The sequence below is a fragment of the Nanorana parkeri genome, unplaced genomic scaffold (genome assembly GCF_000935625.1).
Source record: "Nanorana parkeri isolate BGI_ZX_2015 unplaced genomic scaffold, ASM93562v1 scaffold933, whole genome shotgun sequence".
In the NCBI taxonomy this organism is placed as follows: Eukaryota; Metazoa; Chordata; class Amphibia; order Anura; family Dicroglossidae; genus Nanorana; species Nanorana parkeri.
In genome coordinates, this window is record NW_017307201.1 from 610,582 (window position 1) to 627,169 (window position 16,588).

General features: G+C 40.3%; 1 protein-coding gene across 1 annotated transcript in view; it reads right to left on the reverse strand.

The window, feature by feature from the left end:
• Nucleotides 1–16,588, reverse strand: part of RAP1GDS1 (Rap1 GTPase-GDP dissociation stimulator 1) — a 105,416-nt gene that overhangs the window by 22,454 nt on the left and 66,374 nt on the right. The window contains exons 7-8 of the mRNA XM_018566288.1: nt 9,528–9,656; nt 7,759–7,884 (exon numbers count right to left, since the gene is read on the reverse strand). Coding sequence (XP_018421790.1) covers nt 7,759–7,884; nt 9,528–9,656 — 255 coding nt within the window. The remainder of the gene's footprint in view (nt 1–7,758; nt 7,885–9,527; nt 9,657–16,588) is intronic.

A 16,588-nucleotide genomic window follows, 5' to 3' on the forward strand; every position in this document is an offset into this window, starting at 1 on the left:
CCTGTGTGGCTGCCTATCTGACTTGGCCAGATCAGCGATGATGCCAGCTCAACTTGGTGAAAGCCAGCTGCTGCAACTGGGACCGTAGTTTCCCTTGGGGCTGTAAGTATATCCCTGTTCGGGGTCCTAAACTTTTACAGCACTATTACAGCTCAGTGGATGCTGTCAGGAGCGGCATGTCAGAAAGGGGGCCAGCAGGACAGGGATTTCTTTCCCTGCGGTATGGTAATGCAGGGGGCTGCAGGGGATCCATTTTGTAAAGCTTATAAGCCAATGCTGTGGCATCCCTCCCATCTTCTGGTTCTCCATGGTCAGCCTTGAGTATACCATCCTTATCCCAGGACTCCCTGGCAGCCATTTCGTAAAGTTATGTGCCTCAGGTTAAACAAACATTTTCTCAGCCGCCTGCCTCTCTCTTCTGTGCCCTCAAAGAAGTCTTGAAGAGTTTTCCTAGGCAGCAGGACCAGTCTCAGCACCTATTAACGTGCTGGACACAGGGCTGGCCTCCTCGGGGAGTGACAACAGTGTCTGCATTAACTTTACTCCAGGAGAAGGAGTTGGTGTTGGCACTGATTTAAGTCAGTCAAGAATGCGCTCAACCCTGGGACACACCGACCGAAAGGCTCTTTTCAGATAAGGGCCCCACCATCTCGAGGTCAGAAGAGGTGTGACCCCCTATGATGGGAACGCAGGGTGGCGATTCGGGATCCTATTCTTCCTCTACTCCTTCCCTTATGCTCTAGGACGCTTGTCCTCTGTTGCTTTCTTTAGTCTTCCTCACCATACATTTGCTTCTTGCTCCAGCAACCACGCCTGAGGAGAAGCTGAGTGTGTGCTTCTTCTAGAATGGCTTCACTGTAATAGTACTAAGGGGCTCGTGATGCTCTCCCAGAGTTTATATATTGTCACTACTGACAGAAAATCAAATCCGGCTGGATTGTAGATTTTCTCCGTACTAAACACACACCAGATGCTGTTTGATGTTCCATCTGAAATGTTTTGTTTGTTGTTATACAGATGGTCATTGATCTGTTTGCCATTGACAGTGGAATTCATTGTATAGTGCTTGACCTTACCGTGACATGTTGTTGTCTGTAACATATGCACCAATGCTCGTTATTGTAATTCTAAGCTGTCGGCTCTGTCAGTTAATAAACAAATTTTTTTTTAAAAAGAATGCGCTCAAGATTGAGGAATCCTCTATCGTGGCATCTGACATGCCTATACCTTTTGGGATGCATAAGTCAAAGCGGTCAACTAAGGTTTTTCCCTAACACTTATTTTCTGACAATGTCATCTATAAATAGTGCATGTGACCAGCTCTGCTGTTTGTTTTGTTACAATGCTTTTCAGTGAGTTATACCTTTGAGGAGAAGTTTACGAAAGTGGATGTCTCCATCTGTGGTGGATCCTTCAAGTTCATGATTAAACAAGACCATGCTTATTCTGGTGATCCCCCCCTTCCTTTAGCGATCCTACTAACAGAAAGGCAGAAGCAATTGCTAGATTTATGTACATGGTCATGGGGTCCCAACTTTGTCCTATTTTAGCACTGCACCGATCATGGGGTACCTGGACGACCTCCTATTTGATGCAGAGCCCTTTTCTGAACCAGAGTTTGATTTGTGCATCACCTTTCAGTTTCTGGAGGAGTTTGTGTGGATTTTACATCTTAAGATGTCTTCACTGATTCTCTCACTTCCCCTGTAATAACCGGAGTGATCTTGGACACCAAAAGGTGTTCCTCCCTTTGGAAAAAACTGCAAAACTACAACTTTATGTTCTCCTTCTGTGTGTTTACAGGCGGTTGTTCATTCTCCACTCACTGCATGCGAGTTCTGGGTCTCAGGGTAGTGGCTCCCGAAGCAAATACAAAATAGCAGAAATTTGCAGCATGAGATCCTGTCGCAGTGGAACTAATGTCCTCTGTCTCTGGAGAGAGAGGGTAATGTAAGTTGTATAACAAGTCATGTCTTGTTTGGCCGCTCTGCTCTGCTGCTAGCTGGGAAGTCATTTCTCAGCTTTTACAGAGAAACAGTAATGACAGATGACAGTCTGAGCAGCTGGGAAGAAGTACTGGATTCCCAGTCCACTTGGGTTTCTTAAAGCCAGGAGGAGCCCCTGCTCCACATCAATGTGCTGCAACCATAGGTGATCAGATCAGTCCTCCTGGGAGGGCCAACCTGTGCCAGTGCAGTCAGACAATGTCATGGTGGCGTTGTGTTTAAATCATCATCAAGGGGATGGTGGCAGCAATGGAGGTTACTTGCATCCTGCTGGCTTCAATGGCTTGGCTATAGAAAAGTAAGTGCTGAGGCAGAAAGGGTTATTAAATGTGGACATCCATATCAGGCTGAAGGTAGCCACTTTGTCATCAACACACGTTCACCAAGTTTTACAAGCTGGATGTGGCAGCATTAGCTTAGTTGTAATGTTTTGCAGGCAATAGTATGATAGGCTTGTGTCCTTTTTGTTAAGATGGTTAGTCTGGTTTTGCATTTTATTCTTGCCCACTGTGTTGTGGCACTGCTTTGAGACTTCCCAGTAGGTGATGATCTGAAGCGGAATTCCTGTCCTCCAATAAACAAATAGAGAAAATAGGATTCTTGTACTCACCGTAAAATCCTTTACCTGGAGTCTATTGAGGGACACATGAAGAAGTCTTCACCTTCAGGTTATATTATATTGCTGCCTACAGTTACACTGGATAGTGGCAAACAAAGAAATCATAGGCCACCACAGGATAACCCCTCCTACTACCAGCATGTCACAGTTTTGTAGCAAGCAGTACCAAGAGCATGATCGTAAACACAGAGGGTTGTGACCCGTGTCTCTGGGCCTCTCTTCCCCCCCCACCCCCCCAAAAAAATGATTTTACAGTGTAAAATACTTAGATTCAAATTTTAATTAGCTTAATAGGAATAAAAGAATGGGCCCATATCTATATCTATATAGATATATATAAGAAGCAGACCTCGTGCATGAATGTATGACTTTGAAACAAACATCTCTTAGCTTCAGATTTCAAGGACAAAAGCTATGTCAGAATTTGAGAGAACTGAAGAGTTAGCAGCTGTTAGGTTTGTAGAATGATGTTTAGAAATCTTGATGACTAAGTAGTTTTGGTCGAGCCATATAGAGAAAGTATAGGAATCATGACGTCAAAATGAGTTTAGAATAGTACAAAGTATATGATAAGATCTTATAAGATTAGCCAATAGTGAACGTTGTTTTAGCTATATAAACAAGAGAATATCTCCGAGAGGGGCACACTACACTACATTACATAACACGACATACAGAAGACGACTCCACAAGAGGAGAGACACGCCCCATTTGAAGAAAAGACTTTGTTTTTCAACCTGCAAAGAAATACTATTTTTGTCTGAAACCTTCACAAGAGACTTCTTAACACGAGGTGACATCCAGAACTCTTAAAACTCTGCATTAACTTTTGTACTATATTTTTGAACTATCTATCTGTATATTCACTTTTGCTATATCATTGCATGCTGTTGACTTTATGCTATACAATTAAAGTCACAAGTTTTTCATTCAAACAACTGGACATTCTTTGATGAAGATTATAATCACTTTAAGACGCTTAAATCGTAAGCATCATTAAATAAATATTTTCTAACATACAGTGAGTACAAATATTCTATCTACTTTATCCTCTATTGAGAGACACAGGAAGTCTTCATCCTCTGGATGTCCAAAAAAACAGGGGTGGGCAACAGCAACCAAACGAAACAGGCCCACTAAAAACAAGAGAAAATTGCCTGCCTTTCAAAAAGCCACCTGAAAGACCTTACACAAAACCTGGAATCAGATGAGGCTTTACTATTCACCTGCCAGACCTGACATGTGAACAGAAGACCGGGTGTCAGCCTTGAAAATCCCAGAAACATTAGCCTGATACTGTCCAAGAAGCACCCACAATCTAGTAGAGCGTGCCTGTCAGGAAAAAAGGGTGGCACCTGAATGTTGAGACAATATGCATGGTGATGGTCTGTCTGTGCCACGGATAAATGGGGGAATGAGAAGCCAGTGAACATATACATAGTCCATCTGGAATTTTTAAAAAGGGATTCCTGAAGCAGTAGATGATAATCTGGCACAGCCCAAATCGCTGACAAAGGAGTGTAATTTCCTTGGGGTGAACTGGAGCCAGACAGAGGGTTGAAAGAACAATGTCCTGGATGAGGTGGACCAAGAAGGAAGTCCTGCATCTGAGGACCACCTTGTGCGAGACCAAAAAGGATAAGGCTGCCAGCTCAGCCAATTATCTCGCCATGCTTATGGCTATGAGAAACCGCTCCTTTTGGGTGAGCGTAGAGAGAGGAATATGCATATTTTGAAGTGCACAGAAAACCAGGTTCAGACCCAATGGAGTCACAGGGAAATGAATGGGGGCCTATATACGAGACTCACTGTACAAAGGTCATAATCAAATAATAAAGAGGCCAGCGGTCTCTGAAACAGAAGAGCAAGAACAGAAACCTGACCCTTGATAGTGCTGACAGCCAAATGCTGGTCCAGACCATGCTGTAGGAAGGGAAGGATTTGTCCCACAGAGAATCTCGTAGTGTGTAAGCCCAAGATTCACACCAAGTGAAGTATACCTTCCACATTTGATGAAAGACCTTGTGAAAAGTAGACTTACTAGCTTTTTGTATTGTGGGAACAACCATTTGAGAGATGTCTTGTCCCTCATTACCTGGGCTTCAACAGCCACGCTGTTAAAGCCAGCGGCTGTGAAGCAGGATGGCCAATAGGACCTTGAGACAGAAGACTTGAAAAATCTGGCAGTGCCCATAGAACACCCACTAGCGCTCTCACCAGTAAGTTTGCACCGATACCGTTTTTTTTAGTATCAAGTACCGAAATTTTGCTTTTGTTACTTGCCGATACTGATACCGATGCTTCCGCTGACATGGACCCAGCTTCCTGGGCAATCAGGAAGCTGGGCAGCGAGTAATGACATGCTGCCCGGCTTCCTGATTGCCCCGGCAGCCGGCTTCATGTTGTTTGGCAGGCTTGATTGTGATTGGCTTCCCAGCCAATCAGCATGGAGTCGGCTGTCCTTCAGTGAACACAGAAAAGGATTTTACAGTGAGTACAACATTTTTCATATAATCATACTACAATTGTTTGCACATAGATGGGGAAATGCCCTCTATGCACGACCACCTTAATACATAGTCTTCACATATAGCATGAATGTTAACATTATGTAGATAACTGATATGCAATTCAATTCTACACCCACTTGCTGCCTTAAATAAACATCAAGCTTCCAGCCGCAGTAACTTGTCAGGATGATTTTTTTTTTGTGTAACAGATGTTGCTTAAAGTGCATATTAAACAGCAAGGCTTTTCCAACAAGAACAGCTGACGAACACACAATTCTCCTTTCCGATGCCAACTGTGCCTCAGGAATTTCATATTTTATCCCCCTCGCCCCTTCCCCACCAAACAAACAGAAAAGTATTATTTATTCTAGATGACATTTTCAGAGACATTTCCAAGCAAGTTTGTCATCAATAATGAGGAACGGTGTCAAATGTGCTGTATTAGTTCTATGTGAGACACATTTTGGTAACACTCTTGGAAAAAGAAAAGCATTCTTATAACAATCACCGGCACCTAAATTTGACAACTCACCAATTTATGTTCATCTTGCCTGGTACTTACATTTTATTTGCATATTCCTGAAATTAGCAATATTTGGCCCACTACTGATCTGGAAAATTCTGAGCTCACCTCTTTTTGCCTTAAGTACAGAGGTAAGCACATTCAAAAACTTTTTTTTTTTCTTCTACTTTTGGATAGTTTGAAACTTTTTATATTGCTCTGCGGTGTTTACTTCTCACTTGCTGTCATGGAAGTATCATTAAACTACAGGAAATCTCCTAATTGTGATATTTACAATCACATCTTGATTATATTAGATTTCTCCTCTATTCCTGTCCTGTCGACAGCTGTAATTTAAAATTTTCTTTTTAGAAAACAATTGTTTTCTATGATCTCTGCTGATCAACACAGCTCAACACACATGCCCTGAACAGCGTTAATCAACACAATGCCAGAAGGTCAGTTTTTGACAACAGCAGCTGCAAGAGTAACTCTTGGCTGTGATTTTTAAGCTGGGAACTAGCAGTAACCCAAATCTCACCCCTAACCGGCCTTACAGCACCCTCAGTAAATTTATATGTGGCTCTCACCTTGTAATTTTGTTTCCTTTGCTCCCAAGTGTTCCCGGGGTACCACTTTATCTGTATATTCATTATGAATGTGAAATAGTCGGGCGGTGGTGTAGATGGGTGGTTTTGGTAAATCCCCATAAAACACATAATTATAATTGGTCTTACAAAAAGCTGAAAGCTCTGGAAGTGTAAAGTGTGTTTATCGCCACTAGAATGAAAACTGATGAAGAATATAGTGAGTCCTTGCTTGCCTGGTTGCAAATTGCATTTCTGTTATTGTGTTAACAGCCTCTGTCAGAAAGTGTCACAGCTGGAGAGATGTCAGCAGGATGCAGTACTTTGCTTCCTACTGAAAGGTCAGTTTAGCTTTTCAGACAAGTAACATCTCAGCAGTAGCTAACATGCTGTTTATTACATGTTACAAGCAATTAAACTGCACTGAATAGATAGGGAGCAGTATGCAAAAATAAAAAAGGAATAAAAAGGAAAACATTTCACACTAACTGCTGAAACCAAAACAAACCAACATACATTTATTGACTTCAAATTTGATAGAGCTGCAGAAAAAAAAAAAAGGGATACATGAAGTGTAAATCTGTTAGCTGGTTCTGTAATTGTGGAGTAAGATTTACTGATAATACCCTTTTCCGCAATCCTCATATAATTTGGGATAGGCAGTGGATAGAGGGTCTGTTTACACTAGCCTGTCTTCTAAAATGCTGCGTTTTAGTGACAGCCTAGTGTGTTGTGGCATTTGCAGTAGTGTGCGTTGTATCTCACACACTACCAAAGCTGCCACTGTGTACACTTCTTTTTTAATTAGCATTTAAAAAAATACAAAACAATAAATCAAAACAGTGTACAAAAAACAATTCAATCCAGGACACAAAAATGGCAGACAAATGTAACCTGCAATGTGCAGTTTATATATTTTAAAAATAAAAACTTTATTGGTAGTGTACAATGTGTCCACTTCATCCCAGTCCCCACAGAGCAGCTTGGCGTGCTGCCTTGCAATGCCATGTAGTGTGCTGCGAAAAAAATGCAGCGTTTGCTGCACAACATACCACCCGTGTTGCGGTGTGAACGGGACACATAGAAAACAACCGTTTTCTTTGTGTCCTTGTGGTGACCTGCGCTGATCTGTTGTGGTGGAATACAGGTCAGCACAGTACATGTGAATGGGCCCTTAATGCTTCTTACAAGATCACAATATACATTCATAACTATTGGGGGGGAATCTGAGTATACTTGCCATGTACTTACATCTGTGGCAGTGAAAGGGTCAAAGCTTGTTGATGCTTAAGAATATGTCCTGTTAAGAAGAATGTCCATGACCTGGCCATGGGGTAACTTTAAAGGTACTACTTAAATGGTCGTTTTTTTTTTTTGGCACGTACCAAACACATGTGTTTCTATAAAGCTTTCTAAGGTCACTGGCACAATGTGTGGCAGCTATTATTGGGGTGGTCCATTAATAAGCATGTTACTGTTTCTGGCAACTGAGTGTATATGTTATAATTATAGAAGCATAAAGAATTATTCTTACCATTTTCTGCAAGAGGAGCCAGAACTTCAAAGATCATCTCTTTCTTTTCATGCTCTGTCTGCTTTTTAAAAAGTTTTACAAGTTCTTCTGCAACATTTGTTGAAGCAAACTGTTCTTTACTGGACTCTAATTTTAAACAACACAATAAACAGAAAGTAAACATCAGTCTATTATTATACACTGGTTCCCAAAGCAGTATTTTGAGACTTCATTTTGTAATGCTCTCAGCTTTAAATAAAATGCCAAGTTCTCCCTTTGGATAACTAAGCTGAAAGTGGGAAAGTGATGTAAACATTCTAAAAGAACCATTACAACCATGAAATCAAGGAGAATCATCTTACCATATACAGGGTTATTCACAAAAGGGTGAAGAGTTTGGAGAAGGCAGGAGAAGTGAACAATCTAGGACAACATAGCTGAACTGGAAAGAGAGCTGAATTGGAGACTTTTTCCAAATCGGCTATTTTGGCCTAGATTGTTCACTTCTCCTGTCTTCTCCAAACCCTTCACTCTTTTGTGAATAACCCTGACAGTAACGCTCAAGTTGCATAGATATATATATATATAAAAAAAACATGATAATGTGCAAGGTGCCAACTCTATAACAACCAATTAGAGAAATGTAACACGACTACTGTAGGCTGAAATATGACATGATGATGGTAGCTATGGGTTACTACATTCTGTATGCAAATAAGCCCTGAACCAATTAAATACATCCCTACATTTAAAGATCTCCCCACTAAAACTGAAGCCTCCCCTACCTGAACACCTAACCCCTAAAATGCGACCTACACTTTTAAATAAGTTCAACTGTTTTAATTCATATATATTTTTAATGCACCTGACTTTGACTTGGCAATTGCCTCTTGCAATCCCCTTTACAGCAGCACTCCTGGGCTTCTGTCTGATAGCCAATCTGGTGTGCTGCATGCAAATATGTTGACAAGGACTATGCTGACAGGAGGCGAGAACCTTTCACTGTCCAGTTAGCAGGCTGGGGTGAGGAGAAGAAGCCACTGTATGCCTTAACTGTATGTGGTTTCATAAACTTGGCTGTGTTGTGTTACGCCATTTGGGGAAGCTGATCTGTCATTACAACTGCACAGAGCGAGCCGTGACATCACTGCTGGCTCCGCCAAACTATCACTTGCGTGGAGAACGGTTGGCCCTTTGGCGGACCTTTCTCCACGCTTCGGCTGTCACTACGGCTCAGCCAAGCCGAAACATATGCGTTCAGCTCGGCTGAGCAGCTTGGCCGCCTTCGGCTGCTGTACGGGCTTTTTTTTACCAGTCTTGCTGAGAAAGATAAATAATAATAGAAGCACTAAAAAAAAATTATTGGGCACAAAAACACTTCCCATGTGGCCAAAAGTTCAAGCATTTGGTCACATGATTTCTGCTAAAGTGAAGGCTTATTATAAGACCAAATGATCAAGTTTTCGGTCATATCTGCAGCATTGGAGATAAGTATTTCAGCCCTCCTGCTATTAAATACCTATCCCAGCAAGATCATTATCATAGCTTTAATTCAATATATGTAGCTCACAAACAAAACAAAACAATAAACACAAATCTTAAAAGAAAGCACAAAAGACTATATATTATATGCAGAAAATGTTCTAAATTTGGAAATGTACAGTTCTAAAGGCATGCAAGAGAAGGTTAACACTGTAGAGCAAAATATGCTTTAAGATACAGGAAAAAAACAACACATTCTGAAATAAAACATATACACTTTAATAGAAATACCTCCCCACCATACTTACCAAGTTCTGCTAAGTTGCCGAATGCAACAAGGCACATCTCTGTCAATGCAGTGTTCTGGGAATGAACGCCAAGCAACTTCACCAGTGTGGGAATCACTCCCATATTTATGAGCTGAGCTTGCAGAGAATCTGGAAGCACAAAAATCCAATGTATAAATAACTGAATTGAATTTCAGCATCACAAAATGCAGCTTTATAGTGCAAGAAAGTACAAAGCCTGACAGAGCCAGAATCAAATATTTATAAAATATGAAACATTTATAGAAAAATACGTACACCTTTTATAAAAGTACTACATACATTTAAGTTGTGCACACATCAAACTATAACTGCACAATAAAAAATTTGCTAAACTTCAGTTACATCTACACATGAGTTCAGAAGGAGAAGAGTTCCCAAGCTCTTAGAGGACAATATCCGTATGAAGCCTAATGGCTACAGCCCTCTTAGCAGTCAGTGCCCCTCTCCCCAGAAGACACGTGCATGCCTGTTACATGTAATGAACCCCAACTTTATAGCTTTATTCATTTTATAAAAAGTGGCATTATAAGAAGTATCAGGAGCCTTTAAAAAAATATGCAGAGTCCTTTCATAGATATAAAGACCAGGAAGTTAAAATTACAGATTATGCTCTACAACCCCTGTAAGAAGCACCACAACAAAAATACAAAATCACTTTATGTAAAAAATAAAAAAAATGAAACTGCTTTGTACACAAAAACCATGTAGCCCACCCTTCACACTCTAATTTAATTGTAAACATTAACATTAAATAAAACCATGTAATTGAATTTTGTTGCCTACCTCTAGTGGATGTGCCTTAGCAATCATTAAGCTCAAATTTACCAAGATAAAACACTTGTTTTTTTGCCATAAAGCCTGTTATTTTCAGCAGTTGTATTTAACATTGGTGGGCAGCAGAAACTGTTCTTTAATTACCAACTACTGCAGGCTATGGGCATGTTCACAAATACTTTAACGTATCTGTTTTTTCAAATGAACTAAACCAAAAGGACAGAATACAGTTGGATACCTACATAGAGGATACTTACAAATAACAATTGGTAGAATTATTGTATTGGACTAATGCCCAGAAATTTCGCTGTGCAAAATATTGAACTTCACAATTGCATTTCTCTCTCTCTATTCATCCAATATGTGAATGTTACAAAATATTTCCATCTCTCTACATACAGTGAGGAAAAATAATTATTTGATCCCCTGCAGATTTTGTAAATTTGCCCACTTACAAGGAAATTAAAGGTCTATAATTTTTTTTATCATGTGTACATCAACGTGTATTTTAAATGACAGAGACAGAATATCAAACAAACATCCAGAAAAAAAACACATGATACAAATGTTATAAATTGAGTTGCAGTTCAGTGAGTAATATAAGTATTTGATCCCCTACCAACCAACAATAATTCTAGCTCCCGCAGATTGGCTGTGTGGTACACAGATTAGTCCTGTCAATTTAAGAAGGTGCTCCTAATGACAACTCGTTATGTATATAAAAGACACCTGTCCACAGAATCTTTTTCTTCCATTCAAACCTCACCACCATGGGCAAGACCAAAGAGCTGTCAAACGACTTTAGGGACAAGATTGTAGACTTACACAAGGCTGGAGGAGCCTGTGAATTATCTCAAGGCAGTTAGGACCACAGTCACCAAACAAACCATTGGTAACACAATACACCGCCATGGATTGAGATCCTGCAGCGCCAGCAAGGGCCACCTCCTCAAGAAGGCACATGTACAGGCCCCTCTGAAGTTTGCCAATGAACATCTAAATGACTCAGAGAAGGACTTGGAGAGAGTGCTGCAGACAGATGAGACCAATATTGAGCTCTTTGGCATTAACTTAACTCGCCGTGTTTGGAGGAAGAAAAATGCTGACTATGACCCTAAGAACACCATCCCTACAGTCAAGCACAAAGGTGGAAACATTATGTTTTGGGGCTGTTTCTCTGCTAAAGGTCCGACTTTGCCACACTGAGGGGACAATGGACGGGGCGATGAATTGTAAAATCTTGGATGAGAACCTACGTCCCTCAGCCAGAACACTGAAGATAGGTCGTGGATGGGTTTTTCAGCATGACAATGACCCAAAACATACCGCCAAGGCAACAAAGCAGTGGGTCAAGAAGCACATTAAGGTTAATGGAGTGGCTTAGGTAGTCTACAGACCTTAATCCTATAGAAAATTTATGGAGGGAGCTGAAACTTTGAGTCGCCAAGCGACAGCCAAGAAACCTTAAGGATTTAGAGAAGATCTGTAAAGAGTGGACCAAAATCCCTCCTGAGATGTGTTCAAACCTGGTAACCCACTACAAAAATGTCTTACCTCTGTGCTTGCTAACAAGAGTTTCTCCACCAAGTTCTAAGTCATGTTTTGCTTGGGGATCAAATACTTATTTTACTCACTGAACTGCAACTCATTTCATAACATTTCTATCATGTGGTTTTTTTCTGGATTTTTGGTTGATATTCTGTCCCTATCATTTAAAATGCACCTATGATAAAAATTATAGACCTCTCATTTATTTGTAAGTGGGCAAACTTACAAAATCTGCAGGGGATCAAATAATTATTTGCCACACTGTATATACACAAACTTGGCTCTAGTTGCCATTTCAAAAGGACCTAATCTGTTTTATGCTTTTTCTCCCCTTTCCTCTTTTGTAAACTAATCTGTCTAAATCACCTATGTAATACACTCCTGAGAGCATGTTTGGGCTTCCTCCAGCTTTGGTCCCAGTGCCCAAGCATGCTGTGGAGCAGAACCGAGTACAGGTAGCGCTACTGATTAGCTGTCTTTAAGCATAGGAATCAAAGATGGAGGGAGCCCAGACCTGCTGCCAGGTACATATGCTAGAAGGAATTATACAAATTACCTTGGGGAAGGGGGGGGGGGGGGGGGGACGGGGAGAAAAAGGGGGGGGGGGGGGGGGGGAGGCTGTCAGAAATATGAATAAAGAAACCTGTACTGAAGAAAAATGAAGGCCGCCATTACTGATCACGGCGTTGAAAACACTAGGTTCTTAGGCTGTCAAACCGATCTACGACTTTAGTTCTTCTAGATCACAGTCTTGAAACAAGTATGCATCGTTCTTCAATTTTACTGACCTGCATGCTTTGCCCAGACCAGTATCTGAGTAAAGCTGGCCATACACGGCTTAGCTTTTCGAAAGTACGTTTGTACCAAAGATCTTTCGTTCGATTTTCTATCAGTTGATGGGGTCAAATCGACGTTCATTTTCAACTGTAGTGACGAAAAAATTCGAAGCAGCAGGATGGAAATGTTTTCTTAAACTGATGAAATTCTAACATTGAATGTGTTTTTTTTCTTCAGGAAACTGCATTCATTCCAAAGTCGAATGTTAAACTCAAACGAAACTTCAATTCGTCTGATGACATTATCAGGTGGTAAAGAAAGATCTTTCTAACAAACATATGTTCGGAAATCTACTAGTGTGTGGCCAGCTTAAGTACTGACACCATGGACAACCAGGCAACTAGTATTTCCAAAAGGTCAGCAATGACAGACTACATATTTTTCATAACACAAGTTTTATTTATGTAATTTCATTTAGTTCTACTGTAAAAGTACTTGTACAAGTACACTTTCCATGTGCTCACTTGCATTTTTTTCAAAAGGTTTACCCCAATGGGATATCATCAGAATCCATTTGGCACTATTCATGTGACAGAGGGCAATGCAAAATTATGACTTTATAGCACATTAGGCATTTTAGACCATGTTTGTTTACAAAAGCAAAATGTTTTGGGGCTATAAAGGATTTATAATACTAAAGTAAGGCTGAGGCGTGCCAGTGCACACATACTCATAGGCAAAATAACGGTCTCCCAAATAAAGGAGATGCAAGAGTGCCAAGCCAGACCATGAATGACTGTTAACATGCCCTGGTGCTAGGAACCAAACTCAATGTAATCCTTAAGGACAACAACATTTATATAACCAGATTCAGTTGTTCAGTTGCAAAATGTCACACGGGCACACGGAAAGAACACTTGTACCTGTACAAGGCAAAATAAAATGTTGGAACTGTTGGTCCCATTTTGATAACCTTGCATGCAAAGAAACATGATTGGGAAATACAGAATTGACAAAACTTGCAGAAAGTAATAAGCTTGTGAAACACAGTTTAAGCATGCATAAATTAAAATAGGGCTGCGGTGCAATAAATCCAGTTGAAACTGTTTCTGGGGAAAAAAAATCCATTAGGACATGCAATCTTTAAAAACTCAGAGAAAAATGAAAAAGTTCACATTTATACCAACCGGAATTTAGCATGTGTTAAAAAAATGGTTTGAAATGCTTCAAATATTTGGATTCCCAATATTGTAGAACATGCAAATGAAACAGCTGCAAGTGGTATATTTCACAGTGCTAGACCTCTACACCGTATAGTTTAATGCAGTGATGTCCCTGGGTCCACACCTCTCACAATACCCCTATAAGTAACAGGGGACCACCTTTAGTCAACTGAAGTACAGCTTGAAGGATGTCATTATATTTAAATATATAAAAAGGGCCAGTTTTCCCACAAACCAGATACTGGACTGAAATGTGTAGACTGCAGCACATATAATGCAGGAAGGTGTACCTGTGAGAGGAAGCATATAACTCCTGTCAGCTTTTTATAGCTGTACGTTGTTGCAGTTTTCATTACCTTCCTGTCTGGTAAAGACCATTGTCACCATGACAAATGAGGGGAAATGTCCCTAATGATGCCCCAGATACCAGTACTCTGACAGGGATTCTAATGCTTCCTCTCTCTATACTAAACTAATAACGTTTTAACTGGACACACACTTTAAATCTCTGGACAGGACATGTTTAAAAAAAATCTCCCCAAAGACAGCAATAAAAATCTGGAAGCTGTTCCATTCCTTTTTCCTCTCTATTAGAAAATGGAAAATCCATTTTGGCAGAACTTGCACAGCTGAATTGTTGCTGTGTATTATAGCACTCTGCAAATCATTCCTGCAGTTTAAACTGCCTTAGTGAATAAGTCTGAATACAGACATTCTCAGTGTACTTGTTATACCGTATATACTCGAGTATAAGCCGAGATTTTCAGCCCATTTTTTTGGGTGAAAAGTGCCCCCCTCGGCTTATACTCGAGTCAGCGCCAGCGCGTCATCTTACTTACCTCGCCGAGCGTCGTGTCATTGCTGCTCCGGTGTGCGGCGCTCCGAGCGGGGTCATCTGGCAGTCTCCGGCCACCTAAATTAGGACCCGGAGACTGCCAGATGACCCCGCTCGGAGCGCCGCACACCGGAGCAGCAATGACACGACGCTCGGCGAGGTAAGTAAGATGACGCGCTGGCGCTGACTCGAGTATAAGCCGTCCCGAATATAAGCCGAGGGTGGGAAATGAGGCAGCTAATGGTAGATAGATACCAATAAAATTACATTAATATTTATTTAAAAGAAAAATAACCTAGCTCTGTAAGTGGAAAAGGGGGTACAGGGCTACATATCATGTACTACGGATCATTTAACCCATTCATGTTAGCAGAGGATCATTGTAAATGTATTGTCTGCACTGTATTAGCAGTATATACTCTATATAGAGTATATACTGCTAATACAGTGCAGACAATACATATACAATGCAATTTGATAAATCCCCCCCGTTATATTCCTGAAGAAAAAACTGTATTAGCAGTATATACTCTATATAGAGTATATACTGCTAATACAGTGCAGACAATACATATACAATGCAATTTGATAAATCCCCCCCGTTATATTCCTGAAGAAAAAACTGTATTAGCAGTATATACTCTATATAGAGTATATACTGCTAATACAGTGCAGACAATACATATACAATGCAATTTGATAAATCCCCCCCGTTATATTCCTGAAGAAAAAACTGTATTAGCAGTATATACTCTATATAGAGTATATACTGCTAATACAGTGCAGACAATACATATACAATGCAATTTGATAAATCCCCCCCGTTATATTCCTGAAGAAAAAACTGTATTAGCAGTATATACTCTATATAGAGTATATACTGCTAATACAGTGCAGACAATACATTTACAATGATCCTCTGCTAACATGAATGGGTTAAATGATCCGTAGTACATGATATGTAGCCCTGTACCCCCTTTTCCACTTACAGAGCTAGGTTATTTTTCTTTTAAATAAATATTAATGTAATTTTATTGGTATCTATCTACCATTAGCTGCCTCATTTCCCACCCTCGGCTTATATTCGGGACGGCTTATACTCGAGTATATACGGTAAATATTAAATGGATACACAGGATTTGCTTTAGTTAGGATATATTTTGCTTTTTGCTAAAGCTTTAGGTGTGAAAGACAATAGAGATGGTGAAACACAAAGGCGCTGTTTGACCATTGAGAGATCTATTGGCCACAGTTTTGGTCATAAATAGGCATGTTAGGGCTAGCAAAGTACTCATGTTAAAGGAGTATGGAGTTGAGAATACAGACAGACATCTCCTGGCACCAGGTTATTTCTGGCAACACAACCGTAATTAAACAGGGTTTTCTGACCAAAGTTGATTAAGGCCAAAGTCTTCCACTGCCTAAAAACATGTGATGGTCACCCAAACCCAGCAATTTCGTGTCTATGAGTAACTGCAGGAGACCTGCTTTCAGAGCACACTAAACTCAATTTTCTTTAAATAAAACTCTGTTGATCCTGAGATGGTAGAATGTTGACAATCTACCTGCACCAAAAGCACTGCTGTACAATGCATGTAATAAAAGGTCACAATAAGTTGGATGCATGGTGCAGCAACAATGTGCCAGTATGCATGACATTGCAGGGGGAAAATTTGAAGCCAGTACAGGTGTGATCTAAGGAGCTAGCAGATACAAATATAACAGTGAGCAAAGGAAACAAGTCATAACCATGGAAGTAACAAAGCTGTATCCTATACACACATTTCCCTACACCTCAAACAATTACATAAACATGGATGTGAGGGTGCCTTTAAGATGCTGAAATAGAAAACAATGAAAATGTAAAATATACTGTTATAGCA